Source organism: Capricornis sumatraensis, chromosome 5 (assembly GCF_032405125.1).
Source record: "Capricornis sumatraensis isolate serow.1 chromosome 5, serow.2, whole genome shotgun sequence".
Classification (NCBI taxonomy): domain Eukaryota; kingdom Metazoa; phylum Chordata; class Mammalia; order Artiodactyla; family Bovidae; genus Capricornis; species Capricornis sumatraensis.
Window position 1 is genome coordinate 33787359 of NC_091073.1, and position 18245 is coordinate 33805603.

At 40.3% G+C, this 18245-nt stretch overlaps 1 protein-coding gene across 1 annotated transcript in view; it reads left to right on the plus strand.

Annotated features, from left to right (window-relative positions):
• Positions 1-8163: 8163 nt before the first annotated feature.
• Positions 8164-18245, plus strand: part of ITGB8 (integrin subunit beta 8) — an 88827-nt gene continuing 78745 nt past the window's right edge. Inside the window, exon 1 of the mRNA XM_068973267.1 lies at positions 8164-8290. Within this exon, the coding sequence (XP_068829368.1) occupies positions 8164-8290 (127 nt within the window). The remainder of the gene's footprint in view (positions 8291-18245) is intronic.

The window sequence follows — 18245 nt, forward strand, 5'->3', positions numbered from 1 at the left end:
ATACAAAGAAGTTTCACTGCTCTAAAAATCTCCCATGTTCCATTAATTTACCCTTTCCTCCCCTTTAACCTGGCAACCATCTTTTTCCTGTCTCCATACTTCTGCTTTTCCAAAGCATATTGTATGGTTGGAATCATAGAGTATGTAGCCTTTTCACATTGCCTTCTTTTATTCAAGAAGATGCATTTAAGGTTTCCTCATGTCTTTTCATGGCTTGATAACTCAGTTCTTTTTAGTGCTGAATAATATTTCATCATCTGGGTATACATTGTGTATTTATCCATTCATCTGAAGGATATTCTGGTTGCTTCTGACTTTTAACAATTAAATAAAGCTGCTATAAATGTCCCATGTGCAGGTTTTTGTGTGGAGATAAGTTTCCAACTCCTTTTGATAAATAGCAAAGGATTTCTTTGGAAGGAATGATGCTAAAGCTGAAACTCCAGTACTTTGGCCACCTCATGCGAAGAGTTGACTCATTGGAAAAGACTTTGATGCTGGGAGGGATTGGGGGCAGGAGAACAAAGGGACGACCAAGGATGAGCTGGCTGGATGGCATCACTGACTCGATGAACGCAAGTCTGAGTGAACTCCGGGAGTTGGTGATGGACAGGGAGTCCTGGCGTGCTGTGATTCATGGGGTTGCAAAGAGTTGGAGACGACTGAGCAACTGAACTGAACTGAACTGAACTGAAAGAGTATAAGTGATGGATAATGTGAGCAGGGTGTAGTTTTATAAGAAATCACCAAACTGTTCCAAAATGGCTTTGCCATTTTGCATCCCCACCAGTAGTGAATGAGGGTTTCTGTTGCTCTACAGCCTTATAAGCATTTGGTGTTGCCAGTGTCTTAGATTTGGAACATTTTAATAGAAGTGTAATGATACCTGGTTTTAATTTTCAATTTTGATAGCTATTTTAATTTCATCAGTGAATAAATGAATAAATTCAGTCTCAGGGAAATTAAATAATTTGCCCAAGATTCTACAGCTACTAAGTAGCAGATTAAAAATCGTTTTTAACAGATTCCAAAGCCCTTGTGCTTTTTATTCTGCAGGTTGCCTGTTAGCTGGACAAGAATAAAATTCAAATTCACACATGGAGAATAACACAGAGTAGTTTCCAGACTGATTATTACTTGTTTTAATTTAGGTTCCTCCAGAAGAGGACCCTGAGATAAGGAAATATCAGGGAACAGTGGAGAAAGGAAGGAGGGAAAGGCAGTGAATGAAGGATGTTTGAATACACGTATCTCTATGGGCAACTGCAGCTTAGTCCTACAGGGAATCTAGGGAAACAGTGCTCTGCTGCTGATGCTGCTGCTAAGTTGCTTCAGTTGTGTCCAACTCTGTGCAAACCCACAGACGGCAGCTCACCAGGCTCAGTGCTCAGTATTACTCAAAATACAGTGTGTGACAGTACCAGTGTTTGAACACATCCAGGAAAATTTACATATATAAAGTAAAAGTAATAACTTAGAAACTTTGATAACAACTTGACATTTTTGTAACATCCATTTTTCTAATAATTCATTTTACTTTTTTCCAATCCATTATAGATTGAAAATTAAAAAATGGTTCCAAAATTGTTTGAGAAGCACTAATATGGAACACAAGGCCCAATGTGACTCCTTTCAAGAAACAAGGGAGCTGGGGTATTTACATCTCACTTCCCATCAGGTCAGCCCTTGAAACAGCGTTCAGAAGTGCCCATTTCCCAGCACTTCTGGTTGGGTGGAATGAAGCGAAATGCCTGTGGTGGCACATGAATGTCATTAACAACGGGGTCTGCTACAAACTTCGTCAATAAAAAATTTCACAAAGCTAATAAATTATTAAAACATCACATGTCTATAATCATCCTGAAAATGAATTAAAGGCTAAATATGCTTTAATTTGCTACATGCTACATAGAGAAAGATAATAGGAAGCTAGAATTTGACTATGCACAGATAAAATATTTCATTCAAAAGCACCCATGAAAATAAACAATACTGCCAACCAAAGCATTGATTAATGGGTAGAGTAGCTAAATTATAGCCATACCATGAACAAAATCCAACTGCAGTGTAAGGGAGTAAGTAGTCCATGGAATTCAGGCTATGTGAGTAATGAGTATTTGTCACTTTATAGGGCTTCCTTCATCAACCTAAGATAATTTTGTTATCAGCTTGTTGAAATATTTTATTTTCCACTAAGGAAGCTGAAGGCAAGAGTTCTTTCTTCCTTCTCTCCACTCTCAGAAAGCCAGAGGACTGGCATGTGAATAAAGACCTCAAAAATTAGATATTCTCAACCAGGATTCTGAACCTCAAGCAAGTGGTCCAAAGATCAAAGGATGAAAACAAAGCATTCTTATTTTTTGGATACTTAACTGCTACTACTTACACCTTCCCTGGTTTCTGGCCTTATTTAATCCTAGGCTCTGAGCCTTCTGCTGATTCTTGCAATAATTTCCTTTTTTAACTTATGACAGTCTGACTCTCTTACTTGAAACCAAAAGTCATCACTGATATGAGGTGGTGGTGAAGAGTCATAGCTCTGACTCATGCCGGCTCAGTAATTCTCTTGAAGAAGTGAAATCAGTCTCTTCACCAAGTTGTTTTTGAGTTTCCACATTTCTACAATCGTTTTAGTTTAGCAGTGTTCTTTACGTAAAATTAGTCTGTGAGATGTTCCCTGAATAAAGGATTCTTCCTTTGGAGAATCTATTTGCATGTTGGCCTATTTAGTGATAGTTGCTCAGTTATGTCTGACTCTGCCACCCTAGAGACTGTAGCCTGCCAGGCTCCTTTGTCCATGGAATTCTCCAGGCAAGAATACTGGAGTGGGTAGCCATTCCCTTCTCCAGTGAGTTTTCCTGAGGCAGGAATCGAACCTGGGTCTCCTGAATTGCTGACAGATTCTTTACTATCTGAACCACCAGGGAAGCCTATTTAAGTTCCTGAAAATTTTTCCAGCAGAGGATTTAAATTTAACTCAGCATCTCTTTAAACTCAATAATGGAAGTCTTATTTCCAAAAATATTAACATCTCATACAATTAATATCCATAATATCCAAGGTATTTTCTTCCATAAACTACCTTGGAAAGAGACACTGGCTCCAGCAGTTCATTTTTCTTTGTTTTTGCATCTGACACTGGAGTTTATCAATAAGCACACATGAGTCCTTTGAGGAGTCTCTGCATTAATCTATCACGTTCAGTTCAGTTCAGTTGCTCAGTCATGTCTGACTCTTTATGACCCCATGAATCGCAGCACGCCAGGCCTCCTTGTCCATCACCAACTCCCGGACTTCACTCAGATTCACGTCCATCGAGTCCGTGATGCCATCCAGCCATCTCATCCTCGGTCGTCCCCTTCTCCTCCTGCCCCCAATCCCTCCCAGCATCAGTCTTTTCCAATGAGTCAGCTCTTCGCATGAGGTGGCCAAAGCACTGGAATTTCAGCTTTAGCATTATTCCTTCCAAAGAAATCCCAGGGCTGATCTCCTTCAGAATGGACTGGTTGGATTTCCTTGCAGTCCAAGGGACTCTCAAGAGTCTTCTCCAACACCACCGTTCAAAAGCATCAATTCTTCGGCGCTCAGCCTTCTTACAGTCCAATTCTCACATCCATTAGGGGCTCTTAAACCACAGTATATAAAGCACTATTTGAGAAGTTAATAACAATGCATACTGCTGGGCATCACACCACATCTACGAATTCAGTATCTCCTGAAATAGTAAAGAATCACTCTACAGGTGATCATGTTACAGGCAATCTTCAGTTCACAGCACGAGGAACACTACTTTCTGTAACATTTCAGTGAAAAGTACTTCTTGATGGCTTCTATTCTTTATTATTGGAAGAATCTAGAAATCACAGTCACAATAATATATCCCACTGGCTCAATCATTCATCATTCCGAAAAGCTGTAGATGAAACAGGTTCACAGACAACTTGTGAACATGAACTTAAAACCTCTGAATAAAACTTTGAATATCTTTGATCTCGACTTCAGAAAGACACAATATTAAAATGTGAATATGGCTTTGGCTGTAACCATGGGGTCAATGGGCTTCCCCGGTGGCTCAGAGGTAAAGAACCCACCTGCAATGCAGGAGCCAGAGGAGACACGAGTTAGATCCCTGGGTTAGGAAAATCCCCTGGAAGAGGGCATGGCAACCCACTGCAGTATTCCTGCCTGGAGAATCCTAAGGACAGAGGAGTCTGGTGGGTTATAATCCATAAGGTTGCAGAGTCGGACACAACTGAAGCGACTTAGCAGAAGCAGCAATATCCAGTTAAAGGCTGAACACACACTAAAAGGAGCAGTCTCTCAGATGTTTCTCTCACTCCTATTAACTGTCTGCAGCTTATTCATTTCTCACCATAAACTGAGATATCAAGGTTAAAGGAGTAGGTTAGAAACTTAATTCATCCAATCTTATGACTTATTACTACTAAAGGATTTTGATTATAGGAAGCCCAAAATGAAGAGCTAAAATGTTCTTTTTAGACTATACGTGAATTTCATTTGCTTTCATTAACATAAATAATGAAATATCACCTGTCAGAAATTTCAAAGACACCAGAGCATGATAGAAACAAAAATTACTCAGGTCACTATCTTCTGAAACATTTTTTTCTTTGTTAGATTTCTTCAGGTAATACATGAAGAGAACAATACTACATTTATTCACAATAAATACTGTACATTTTTCTTACAGGAAAAAGGTGAGTTGTGGTGACAGTTTTTTGTTGTAAAAAGCAAACTTTGCCCCAAGCGACGAGCTATATTTGGTCTTAGAAAACCTTGCAGTTGATTTGCAAGATTTAGGAGAATTCACTTTTGTCTTTATAGCCCCAAATGTAATTTGTTAGTAAATAGCTTGCAAGGATCACAGTCTTGCAGCTGGAATATTCACTTATTTTGATAACCAGAATTACGACCTCTTCGCAACTGGTGAGTGATGATATATGGAGTTGTGCTTATTCTTCCATGTCTCCATAAAACTGGCATCCTGACATATATTTGCGTGAGCTCCATATAACACAATATGAGACTCTTTCCAAAGGGCTTCAAATTTACAACGTTACAGATTTATATGTTTGTTTTATTCCTCCTGCCACACAGTTGTGTTGACTTAGTATATACAGCAGTGATATCTAACAACACAGTTTAAAATTTTGTACATACCTTCTCAATTTCACATTCTCATTATTATTTGCATAAATTTATATCTTATTTAATATGTAACTTCCATTTACATTTCCAGCACTAAGAGTTAGACTTTAAAATGTTATGAAACTTTGATGTGATAGTCACTCAACAACACAGAGTGTACTTATATTAACACATCCTTACAGAGTTTATGGATTGACCTTTTTGCTTTATTGTAGCACTGAACTGTCTCAAAGGTGGCTGCATTCCTTAGAATTCCAAAGAACTAATCTCTGGAAAATACACATGCTGCCTCACCGAAGAGTCACTAATCAGAGCTCCAGTATGTTCCTTTTGTGTTCCAATTTCAAATCTCCATCCCCATTCCAGCTGTTTCTCAGGATCTGTCCTTTAGGACCACCAAAAGCAAAACTATAGCTGTTCAAACTTGGAAGTGAGGAAAGAAAAAATGAAGCTGGGCTGAATTTAATTTTATCTACTTAGAGTACATTTCCAATAGTGGAATTACATTTACAAGTATTATTTTTTTTCAAATTTGGGTCATTCATTCAGTCTCTCAAAAGGACTTGCTTTGTAGATCCAGAGCACTTGTAATTTTCCAACTAGGTTCCTGGCTTGCTTAGCTAACTAATACTGTGGGCCCCAGTGTTCAGTCCACACCTGAAAAGGGGTAGTTTTTAACGTCGTGGTTTATTAACCAGGTACTTTCCATTCACTCAGTTAACAATTAGAAAAGAGAAAGAAAAAAAAGAGAGAAAGAGCGAGAAACCCTCCTACTTGTTTTTTTACTCCAAATATGGAGATGGAAACTATTAAACAAATAAGAAGGAGGGAAACTCCCGCATATTTCACCTTGACCTGGCTGGAATGCTCTGATGCCTGTAAGAGGTGGTGCTCTATATAAAAGATCGGGCTGCTAATGGAAAAATGAGAGGTCAGACTTTACTACGGGGAACCTCTCCTGCCCCTAGAGGAAAAAAAGAACCATCAGACTGTCTCAGATTGGAAACAGCGCCTTGTTTTCAATCAGGGGGACTGGGTTCCCTCCCTCGGCCTAACGTCGTAGTAATGTGACCCAAAGAGGCGCGCGGCTTTCCCGACAGCTGCCGGGCATAACACCGCCTCCCGGCTTGTACCTAAATTTCTGAGCTGTAAACGGGCAGAAAGGTCCTCCCACCTCCTCTCCTTAGCCTCACTCTTCTGCTTCGCCGCCCTTTGTAACTTCTTTGTTCCGTTTATTCGGAAGGTGACGCTTAAGGTCAAAAGATCCATTGTGACTAGCAAAAGCCCAGGGCCACCACGAGACTCTGGGAAGAACAGGGCTGTCCAGCTCAGGGCTGAGGCTCCAAGTAGAGGAGCCGTGAGAAATTTCAGCCGCAACTCCGGGTACAGCCCCTGCGGACCGGCCCAACTCTCCAAGGGTTGGGAAGACGCTCGACAATCTTGCGGTGGGGCAAAGGGTGAGCTACTAATTCTGCAAGCAAAATGGGCAGCGCGCACCATCGGAACAGAGGGTGTTGGGGGCAGGGAGAGGCCTCTAAACTCCACTTAGTCTGTGGTAGCGGCCGAGCAGTATCTCCCAACAAAGGGGCGCGCAGCGTCGGGGTCAGAGGCTGGGACTTTCGCGCAGCTGCCACTCTTGCTGAGCGTGTCTCCGCGCTTGCTAGGCGAGCACTGGGGTGCAAGGATTCCGGGAGGAGGGGGAAAGAGAACCGGCTGTGCGATTCCTGCTGCGTGGCTACGCATCAGGAGCTCTTGTGAACGATGGGAATGGCAACTATCAGAGCCAAGGGGGAGAAAAAGAGCTGGAGTGAGCAAAACAAAGAGCGAGTGTGGGCCGTGGTGACTTCATGCCTCACCAATGTCCCGCCCACGCTGCTCCGAGCTGTTGCTGCTGCCGGAGCCGCTGCCGCTGCGCCTGCGGGCGGCCGGGGCTAGGAGCTCTGTAGCGTGGGGCGGTTTCCTAGCAACTCGCCGCCCTAACGCTCCTAGCTATCCACACTTTGGGAGCCCCAACCCCCCTCACCCCAGACGGGGGCCGGGACAGGACCATTCCTCCCCTCCCCTCGCCAGCTTCGCCTCTCCGGAGTGCACCCCAGAGAGCGACAGCTGTCCGGGCTCCGGACGGCGGCACGCCTGAGCCGCACACTGGGGCCAAGAGAACCAGGGCACTAAGCTCCCGCCCCGTGAAACCAGGCTCCTGCGCCCCCGCGGATCCTCCCCTCCTGAGCTCTCCGTCGGTCGTGCGCTTCTCTTCGGGTCAAGCAGGGAGCTGCGATGCCTCGCACTGTGTCCGCCGACGCCGGCGGGGGCTTGTAGAGCGCTCGGGGGCCGCCTCCCCTGGTTGCTGGCACCTCAAGCTTCCTCCCTCGCTAACCAGGACGCTGTCGTTTCGACTTTGCCCGCTGCTCAGCTGACGAGGCTGCAAAGCTGCAACTAACTGAAGTTGGCCTCCCTACCCACCTGTGGAAGAAGCTCGAGCTGATTGATGCGCCATCGACTTTTTTCCCCTTCGGCCTCGCCAACGTCCCCTCCCACAGATGCAGCATCACCCACTGAATGTACATTAGGCTGGTTTTTCCCCCAGCTTCGGGCTTTGTTTGGGTTTGATTGTGTTTGGCTCTTCGCTAAGCTGATTTATGCAGCAGAAGCCCCATCGGCTGCGGAGAGACAAAAGCTCTTTTCTTTGTCCCAGAGCGGGCTGCGGAGTCTTTGCTCGCGTCACCGCCTCGGGCCACTGGCCGTCAGAGGAGCTGCTTCTCGCGGAGCTCTTGGGACCCGCAAGATTGCCGAGCTGGGAGGGCCGCCGGGGCCCTGAGATGCCGAGCTGTGACCAGGCCGGCGTACCTGCAACGTTTGCTCCAAGCCGCGGGGTCCGCCTGCTGGGCCTGCTGGAAACGTCCTAGCAACACTTGGCACTTCGCGCCGCGGAGCGCGAGCGCGCATCCGGTTTGCAGCCAGGCGGCGGGCGCGGTGTGGTGCGGGCTGCTTTGCATTATGTGCCGCTCGGCCCTGGTTTTTTTTACTGCCACATTTGTCTGCCTGCAAAAGTGCAGGCCAGGTCCTGCCCCATTCCTTCGGGCGGCCTGGATGTTTTCCGTTGTTCTTGGACTGGGCCAAAGTGGTAAGTTGTTTTGTTTTCTTTTGTTTTCTTCCTTTTCTCAAAGGTCTTGGGCTGTCAAGAAGAGCATCCCAGCCAGGTAAGTGGCCGGGTGATAGCCTCCAACTGCGGAGAACTTAAGACGGGCGGGTGTGTGGCAGCATTCTCCATCGCAGGCAGCCCAAGGGAGTCCAGGTGTCAACCAAGCATTTCCTCCCTGGTGTGAGGGCAGTAACTACTTGTATCAGGAGACACTATGTGTTGCTCAAGGAGGCAGTAACAGAATGAAAGTTTGGAAAGGTGGTGGATTTTTATAGAAGCCAGTTTAGCTGTTCCGCTTCGTCTTTGAAGGTGTCCTCCTTGAAGGCATCCTTGAAGATGCTCCCCCATGTTTCTAGCATTTGGGTCCATTACCCACTAGCTTGCATTTGATTCAAGCCTGAGAATGAACTGGTATAATGAGAGTGATGGTCCGGTTTGTGAGTCCCTGAAGGAAAAGGATAGCAGCACACGTTTATTCTACCATAGTGCTTAGCCTGAATGAACTGAACACATATGAAGAATATTCCTGCTTTAAGTCACTGTTTTTTCAGCTCAAAAACCAATTCCCAGCTAAGTGATCCCTCAGTGAGATCAATGCCTGAGCCTGAGACTCTGAGACAGAAGCCTAGTGCAAGATTGCCAGCTTTCATTCCAGGCAAGCCACTTTTGTCAGAACGACCTGATTTGGAGAGGATACTTCTTTATAAAGGATATCATCTTCATTTTATGAATCACAAAGAAAAGCTCAGGTCAAATAGTGTATGAAAAGGTGTTTTGGCACTTCTGAATTATATGCAAATTTAAGGTGGCAGTACTGGATTGTTAACAAACAGTAAGACAAAGTTAGTAACAGTAATAATCATGAATTTAGGATGAGTTCTTATTGGCATTAAATATAAGGCAAATATTTATTTTTACCAATGCAGTGATTATTGCCATACTTTTTAGAAAATGTTACTTTATCTGTGTTTGGTCATTGAACCTTTAAATTCTATTAGAGCCTTTCTCTCATCTCTCCTGTTAAAGGAGACTTGTAATTGTTTTGTAGACTAAACTGTTCCTCTATGCTTTGAATAGTCAAATTCCTATATGATTAAATAGAAATTAAAACCATCAAGTCATAACCATATAAATAAGAGTCTATAATGGAAAAATGCTATCAATTGGTCACATATATAGCTGTCTGACATTTGTTTCAAAAAATTTACCCAGCTATGTGAAATGAGAGCAATTAGAATTATTTTTAACTTGTTTTTTTTTTGGCTTGTAAATTAATTTTAAATAAGTGAAACTTAAGGCAAAGGGAAATGTAACATCATTAATTGTCTCAAGTGAAATACTCATTTATTGCAAATTTTCCACTGACTATAACTCCATCCTATGTTAATAAGTAACAAAGTATTTTCTGGATTTTGTAAATAGGCACACACATATGCATTAGTAAAACGATCAAAACTTGTGTCAACAAAGTATATTTTGTCCCCAGTAGGTAGACAAAAGAAAAAGCCATACTTGCCCCCAGATTCTGCTAATAATAGTGAGCTTTTTAAAAAAATATTCATTGTGTTTGTTAAGATTAGTCAGGTTCTCCTCTAATAGCTGTATTTCTATCCAGTGACTGTAGCTGATTTGAAGCAAATATTATGAATGGGCTCCCTTGCACCTGCAGTTGTAAAAAGGGAATGCTTATCTGAAATCAGAACAAGGCATCCTTTTCCCGGTCTCTGTCAATATACAAAGGTTTCTGATGTATACTGGTTTGCACTACAGTTAAAAACATGCAAAAAATTTAAATTATAGCCAGGACAAGTCAGAAAATTAGAGATCAGCATAAACTGTTGTACTTTTGTGATATAGCTACAAGTCTCAAATTATATGTCTTCACAGTACAAATTAGATGCTTAAAGCAGAATAGAAATTTAGGTATCAGTTACAAAGGAAATCTTGTTCCCCTGCTTGGTAGTTTACACCAAGGAAATGTTGAGGGCAATAAAGTTAAACAACAACAACCAAAAAACCATCAACTGCACAACTCTGGGTTTAATTTTCGAAGAAGAACTTACAAGTCCCAAATATAATGAATATATAGTGAGCAAGGGGGATGTTATTAGTAAAATCTGAACATTATTCTGATCTAGAAAAAAAATTGTTGGAGTTTGTTTTTCAACTTTCGTTGGTGGAAATTACCGACAATCAGAGAAACAATAACACCATAAAATGGTTAATGAGTAACTGGAAAACACTAAAGAATACCTAATGGTTAATATTTGAAGAGTTAATGTAGGAACACTTCCATTTCTACATTTGCTAGTTTTGAATGGCTAAACATCATTTTAACCTAAATTTTCATATAACAATATGAGTGAAAAATTTCAGAAATTACCACTTCTTTTTAAAAAGTGGTAGCTATTACCATGAAATTTCATCTTCTCTGCATAATCAACTATTCTTTTAACATAAAAATCAACTGGATTACCATTGTTTTGTAAATGTAGTATTATTTTTACCTCAGAACATACTTTATAGAATAAGCCTTTTTAGAATTCTTTATGCTTACCTAAAGTGAAAGGATATTTAAAAGAACCGATGCTTAATTTTTAAAACTCCAGTTTTCCAGATTATTTACACAATAAGCATGCAAAGTGTTTCTGTCTTAAAGTAACTGAGATACTTTTTGATAAAAAAAAAAAGCTTATGCTGTATATGAAAAGGGCTTCCCAGGTGGCTCAGTGGGTAAAGAATCCACCCGCAATACAGGAGATATAGGCAGACATGAATTCTATACCGGGGTCAGGAAGACCTGGAGGACGGCATGGCAACCCACTCCAGTATTCTTGCCTGGAGAATCCTATGGACAGAGGAACCTGGTGGGCTGCAGTCCATAGGGTTGCAAAGAGTCGGACACAACTGAAGTGACCGAGCATGTACAAACACACATATGTAAAAAGGCAATGTTTGTGCTGTATATTTTCAAATCATATAAGTAGCTGTTATGATTTGGATAATGCCATACAATTTCTGAGCCCTCAAACTTTGTTCACCTATTATCAAATTATCAGAAAATTCACCATTTAATGGATTTCTTTGGATTAAGCATGGTATTGACATCTGTTTCTTCTAATTTTTAACTTTATATTACGGAAATTTTCAAACAAGCACAAGAAGAAAGAAAGGTGTAAGGAATCACCATAGGTCCATAACCCAGCTTCATCAACTATCAACTCAACCCAAACTTGTTTCATGTCTTCCTCCCACTCATTTTCTTTTCCCAACAAGACTCTTTGGAAGCAAATATCTCATATCATTTTGTTCTAAAATATTTCAGTAAATCAAAATACTACTACAGGAGAAGCACACATTTAATCACCACAACATGAATTTTTTTGGCTGAAATTTAGGGCCACAAGAACATCCACTATCTTCAAGGGAAGAATGTACAAGTGAGAGAGGCAAGCAAAGACAGACAGTTTTAAGCATTTATTTTGCAGTGGTTCTATTATATAGCTCCACTAAAAATATTTGTTAAAGTATCCATGTATGTGAAAAAAAATGTAATTAATTTATTCTAATTGAATCACAGCAGGTGATTTGAGTTTCAGTTTTAAAGATGGTTCCCCTGTCTCTTGAATTGTCATTTTTCTCCTCTAGATCATTTATAGCATATGCATATCCATACATGCTGTAATAACTCTCATCTTTTATTCTCAGTCTCCTTCATAGCAAAAGTTCTTGAAAGAGTTGTCACATACTTGCTGTCTCCAATTCCCCTCACCTTCTCTTTCAAACCACTGCATTTAGGCTTTCTTTATCTTCTCTGACGTTATGCCACTCTGTTATGACTACAGTGACCTTCCTATTGTCAGATCTGATGATCAGTTCATCGTTTTCATTTTTCTTGACCTGTCATCGGTCAGCGAGTTGATACTGTTGATCACTCCCACCTTTGAGGCACTCTCCTTGACTTCCTGAACCCACATTCTCTCGGTTTAAGCTCCTTATCCATTCTTGATGTTGGTTCTTTCTCATGTTCCAGCCTCCAAATACAGGAGTGGCCCAGGATTCAGCCCTCAAATATTCTTTTCTAGATATATACTGGGTCTCAGGTGGAGTGATCCCGTGTTGGGTCTTAAATATCATTTCTATGCTGACAGCTCCAGTCCTGCCCTCTTATCGAATCTCCAAAGGGTCTAGCAAACTGCCTATTCAAGACCTCCACTGTAGGTCTAGGGCTTCCCTTGTAGATCAGCTGGTAAAGAATCTGCCTGCAATGTGGAAGACCCGGGTTTGATCCCTGGATTGGGAAGATCCTTTGGAGAAGGGAATGGCTACCCACTCCAGTATTCTGGTCTGGAGAATCCCAAGGACTATGTAGTCCATGGGGTCCCAAAGAGCTGGACATGACTGAGCGACTTTCACTTCACTTCACTGTAGGTCTAAAGATAACCTTAAGATATTCAAAACTAAACTTCCCATGTTCTCCTTCAAGCTTGCTCCTTTCACAATCTTCTTCATCTTAGTAAGTGATGTCAGTCTCCCAGTAGTTCAGGATAATACTTTGGCAGTGCCCTTGATTTCTCTAACACCTTCACTGTCGATCCCTGGGTTGGGTTGATGTCTCTGTTTCTCCCACATTCAACAGTCAGTTCACCACTTCAACTGCCTAAAAAGCTGACTTTGCGGTCATTTTTTTTTTTTTTTTTGGTCCATTCAGAGTTGATGAAAATTGAATTAATAGTGTAAACTTTTTTTTTTTAATATAGGATATCTTCAAATGGTAGAACCATATATAACACTCTATAAAGAATAAGAGGACTGACCAGGTAGAAAAAGTTCTTAGAATATTACCAGTTGATAATTTTTTTAAATATATTTTTTAAAGTATGTTTAAGTCTTAAAGATATATTATTTATTCATGAATATATATATGTACTAGGCTAATTAAATCTTGATTGGATTGAAAACATAATTAGTTAATAACAATAAAACAAGGGAAGAGGATATAGTTTAGAAGAGAAAGGGACATTGTTAAATAGGATTTAATGTAGACAATTAATAAGATAATCTGTTTCCATTCTAATTTGATATTTTTATGAGATGTAAAAGTATATATGATATAGCAATACTATATTGCCTTTTCAGTTTTCCTGTACTCCATTTTGAATGATCTTTCCTTGAAGCAAACAAAATATTTGAGATAATCTGGTTTGTGTTTAACAGTTTAGAGCCTTTTCTGTCCCACCTGTTACATTTCATTTATCCAGGTATAGTTTATGTTAAATTTCTTACTTTGTCCACCATGCCCTTCCCCAGGGCCATTCTGTTAACCACTAGATGGATGTCAGAGGGTACAGTTTTTATCTAAAGTTCTTTAAACTTTAATAAATGGGGCCTGATATGCAGAGACAATCCAGTTTTCTTTAAAAAAGTAATAAACTATTTGCCTTGTGATACAGTCTTTCTCTTGTTTGTACTTATTAAGCAAAGATGCTCAAAGCATCCTTGAAAGTGCCTGTTGTATAGCAGTCTCCATTATTTACATGACATCTTTTCACAAGTTTGATAAGTCTCAGTGAGGAACTTAAATAAAAAAAATTTTTTTATATTATTGAATCTTACCTTACCAAACTGACACAAGGAAACAGTCTTTTTAATATGTTCACTGAGTGACCTGAAAACAGTCATAACCAATTCTGTATTGTTTATGCTCAGTCTTCCTTTGTCCTCAAAACTCTAGTCCCTGATGCAGCCCAAGTCTATACATTTAGAGAAGTTTTGCCAGCATGAGGACTGTGAGGCCCTAAGTATCTTCTCCAGTTCTATATGAAATATATTCTGTAAGCTATTTATTGATTATAAAAGAAGCTATAAAAAATAATATTTTATGCTTATGCATATTGCATTTTATTAAATTGAACAATTAGTGAGCTTAATAAGTAGGTGATCTAATTGTTAACCTCTGAAAATGTAACTTTCCCATTTGTATCCAAAAGATGTCTTGTTAAGTATGGCTTCTATATGTAGTGGAAAGAAAGTGCAATGCTTATGTAATTTCACAAACAACTGGGTACTCTCTCTCTGTACCATGCACTGATATAAACAATCTAAATGACATTAATCTTCATAATAACACTGTGAGAGAGGTAGATTTGTTATTCCTGTTAAAGAAATGAGAAAACTGCTGAAACATAAAAGAGATAAGTAACTCATTCAAAATCACGTAGCTAGTAAGAAGAAAAGATGGGATGAAACTCCAGTACTTTGGCCACCTCATGCGAAGAGTTCACTCATTGGAAAAGACCCTGATGCTGGGAGGGATTGGGGGCAGGAGGAGAAGGGGACGACAGAGGATGAGATGGCTGGATGGCATCACCGACTCGATGGACTTGAGTCTGAGTGAACTCGGGAGTTGGTGATGGACAGGGAGGCCTGGCGTGCTGCAATTCATGGGGTCACAAGGAGTCGGACATGACTGAGCGACTGAACTGAACTGAACTGATGCTGCCTCATAATTCATTTTAAAAAAGCTTCTAGATGTTGCTTGAAGTTATACCTTCAGTGTGACTGTCAGGTAGAGGGCTTTGTAAGGAGGCCCATGGCATATTTGGAAAAAGGTCTTTCATTCATCCCTTCTCAACTGTTGGTGTGCAAAGGGAATTGTGGTGGAAGTCTGGGTGTTTTAGGGTTGTCCAGGAGGCAAGGAAGTGACGGCCACAGTTGAGGGCACATGTGAGCGCCCAGAAGCCTAGAAACAGAGACTGGGGCTCCTTCCCTGGAGACTGCTGGATGCCCTATAACACTGAGGTGCTCACAAAATAACTGAAGAGAGGAGGATAAAGGCTGGCGAATCGGGGTGTGGCCAAAATATACTTTCAGTGGCAGCCCTCGAATACTCCCAACTCAACCCTAAATACTTCTCACTAAGGTTGTTTTCATATGGGAGTAAGAAAGGGAGAACACAAGTGGCCTTATGAGAGTAATCTGGAATGAAACTCTGCCTCCCGAAGGGTTTCCAATGTGTTAAAGATGTGTATGACTTGTTATGAGACAGAAAGGAGAAGGGAAAGTTCAGTCAAAGAGTTCAAAGAAACAAAATCATGATGCAAGGCATCACATAATTGACCAGCATAGGGCTTATCACATTCCTAGCCACTTGGAGCCACTCTATTATAGAGCTTGATACTCTGTATCGTTTAAAATATTCATTTTAGTTTTTCCTCCCTGCATTTTTACAAAGTAAGTGTCCCTTCAGCTGTTAAATATTTGCACTGATTAGTCACAGCCTATAGTCTAACAGGATTGGTCATTTAGAGCATAGCATTTCTGGTGTATGCCAGGCTCAAGGCATCTACTGCTATACTTTCTTCAGGCAGAAGTTTTTGCTGCTTTTGTGTGTTTATGTATTTGAGTATTTTCAGTTTTATAACTATTTGACCATCAGCAGCTAGTTCACATCTAAGTTGACTGCCTACAGATTTCTGAAAGTGGTGACAGGTATATAGGTAATCAACATGTAGAGCTTGTTTAGTGAAACTTCACTCTTGTTTCCTGGGCAACCACAAAGGGATATGGTATGGGACACTCCTTATTTTTTTGGTTCAGTCAGCTTTGTTAAATCTGGTATCAATGAAGATGTCTAGAGTTCCCACCTTCTTCATGGCAAATTTCCAGATATCTTTGAATGTCCAAAGGTCATGCTTCTTTTAAAGCCTACTCCTAATATGCACAGGATGCTGATGGCTTATTTTCTGGTCACCACCCCACTGATGGCAGAATTGCCCTCTTGCTCACCAGTCTTTTCCATGGGAGTCATCCAAAAAGAGCAAGATATTATGACTCTTCAGGCAGAAGTTTAATGCTGAGACATCGAAAGCTCTATCTAAGCACTAAGATTAACATGATGCTTACATTCTAATTGAAGAGGACAAATACATATTATATATCATGCATATATATGCATGATATATAATATAATTACAATTTATAATATAGGATATGTATCATACATACATGTATATGTGTGTGTATATATATATGTGTGTGTGTATGTGTGTGTGTGTGTGTGTGTGTGTGTGTGTGTGTGTGTATGGTAAAATGAAGAAAAAATAAAGCAGAGTGAAGAAAGTGTTCTGAGAATGACTGGGCAGACTATTATATACAAGACAGAGTAGGCCATTCTAATAATGTAACATTACATTTTTTAAATGTTTTTCTTTCTATGGTAAACTTAATATATTTTACAATGTTTCTTATAGTTTAGCTCCTTATGGAAAATGGGAGGCAAAAAGATATGCTAGGATTTCTAAGCTGTTAACAGTAACAGGAATTTTTTCTCTTTTGCTATTAAAGGGGATCAATTTTTCACTAATGGCTAGGAAGGAAAGAGTTCAAAAGTCATGAGGGAGTGACAAGATGATAAATAAGTGGGTGATTTTAAGATGACTAAAGGAAAATAGAGGGTTTTGGTTTTTAGCATCAATTCTTTGTTCATAATCGCTTATCAAATCTATCCCCTCCTTTTAATACAATGCCACTAGGGTAGGGAAAGCCTGAAAGAGCCTTCATTCCAGGAGGCAAATCTTTTGGCAAATTCTATGCATGTCCTAACCAGTCTCCATTATTACAAACTTTTGTCCACATTTTATCTTCCTACTCAGAACCTTCCATAGCTTTCATTGCCTTCAGGCTCCTCTGTATGGTATGCAAAGCTCTTCCAGAACATCCCATGCCTAACATTGTGGCTCCTTCTTCATACTCTGTCTCCTGACCAACCAGGAGAAATTGTTCCTGTTGATTCTGTGTTTTCAATGCCTGGCACGCAACAGGCCCTAATAAATTATTTTAAGTAAATGACTCAATGAATGAGGTGAGGATAATAGTGATCAGTTTTAAATTGGGTAGGTAAGCAAATAAGCCATATTTGCTCTAATTCTCACTAGAATTTGATTTTTAAGAAATACACTTTTCTTTCAAAAGTGAGTTCTACTATGAAAGGTTTAACACTATAAAAGATGTTTGCTTCTGCATTCCCAGTCCACTCTGAAAAGCAGTCTCTTAACTTGATAGGCAAATCTTTAGCAAAGATCAAAACAGAGACTTGATACTTTTTAATCTACTTTTAACAAATCTGTTTTTTCAAATTTCTGTGATTATTTTCATTGTTTTTAATTAAATATGAAAAGTAACCCTCATCCCTTATCCTCAATGTATATTTTTAAATTGATAACTGTTTAGATGATAGAAACTGAAATTTGTAGTCATTTTAGCCAAATACTAAAAAAAAGGTAATAAAAAGACTAGCTATTCTAATAACTTTAATCATTATTCATCCAGATTTTCTTAAAGCATCTATAGCTTATAGTTAATATTTGCAAAGTATATTCTTTATGCAAGACACACTGCTATGTATATGGTATGAAAATATATTCTTTAATGCCCACAACCCTCTGAGGTATATATTCTGATAATTGCCATTTTATAGGTAAGCAAACTAAAGAGTCGCGAATAACTTGCTCAAAATTTCTCACTTAATAAGTAATAGAGCCAGAATTCAGATCTGCATGCATCTGACTCTGCACTCTAAATCATCACTACAGACTAGTTTCCAGGAGTAAGAAGAATCTGTATCATGGGCCTTTGGGGCCCTGCTCTGGCCCTCTCCACATCCAAGGAATCCGTGGGGCATGCCGATCCAAAGTCTTCAGTTCCCTTCTAGATCATCTTTAGAATTCTCTGCCCAAACAGCCCCAAACTACTTTCTTTAGACTGTGCCACCCATATGCCAATCCCTAGGAGAGGGGAAATAAATAGAACTTGGACACGCAGGCTGGAGTATCCATGCAGGTAAGTTATAGGCTATTTGTAATGCAGAATAAAGCTAGAAGTGAGAGAAAAGAGGGGCAGATTGAGGGCTGGAGAAATAACACACTGCCAAGTTCCC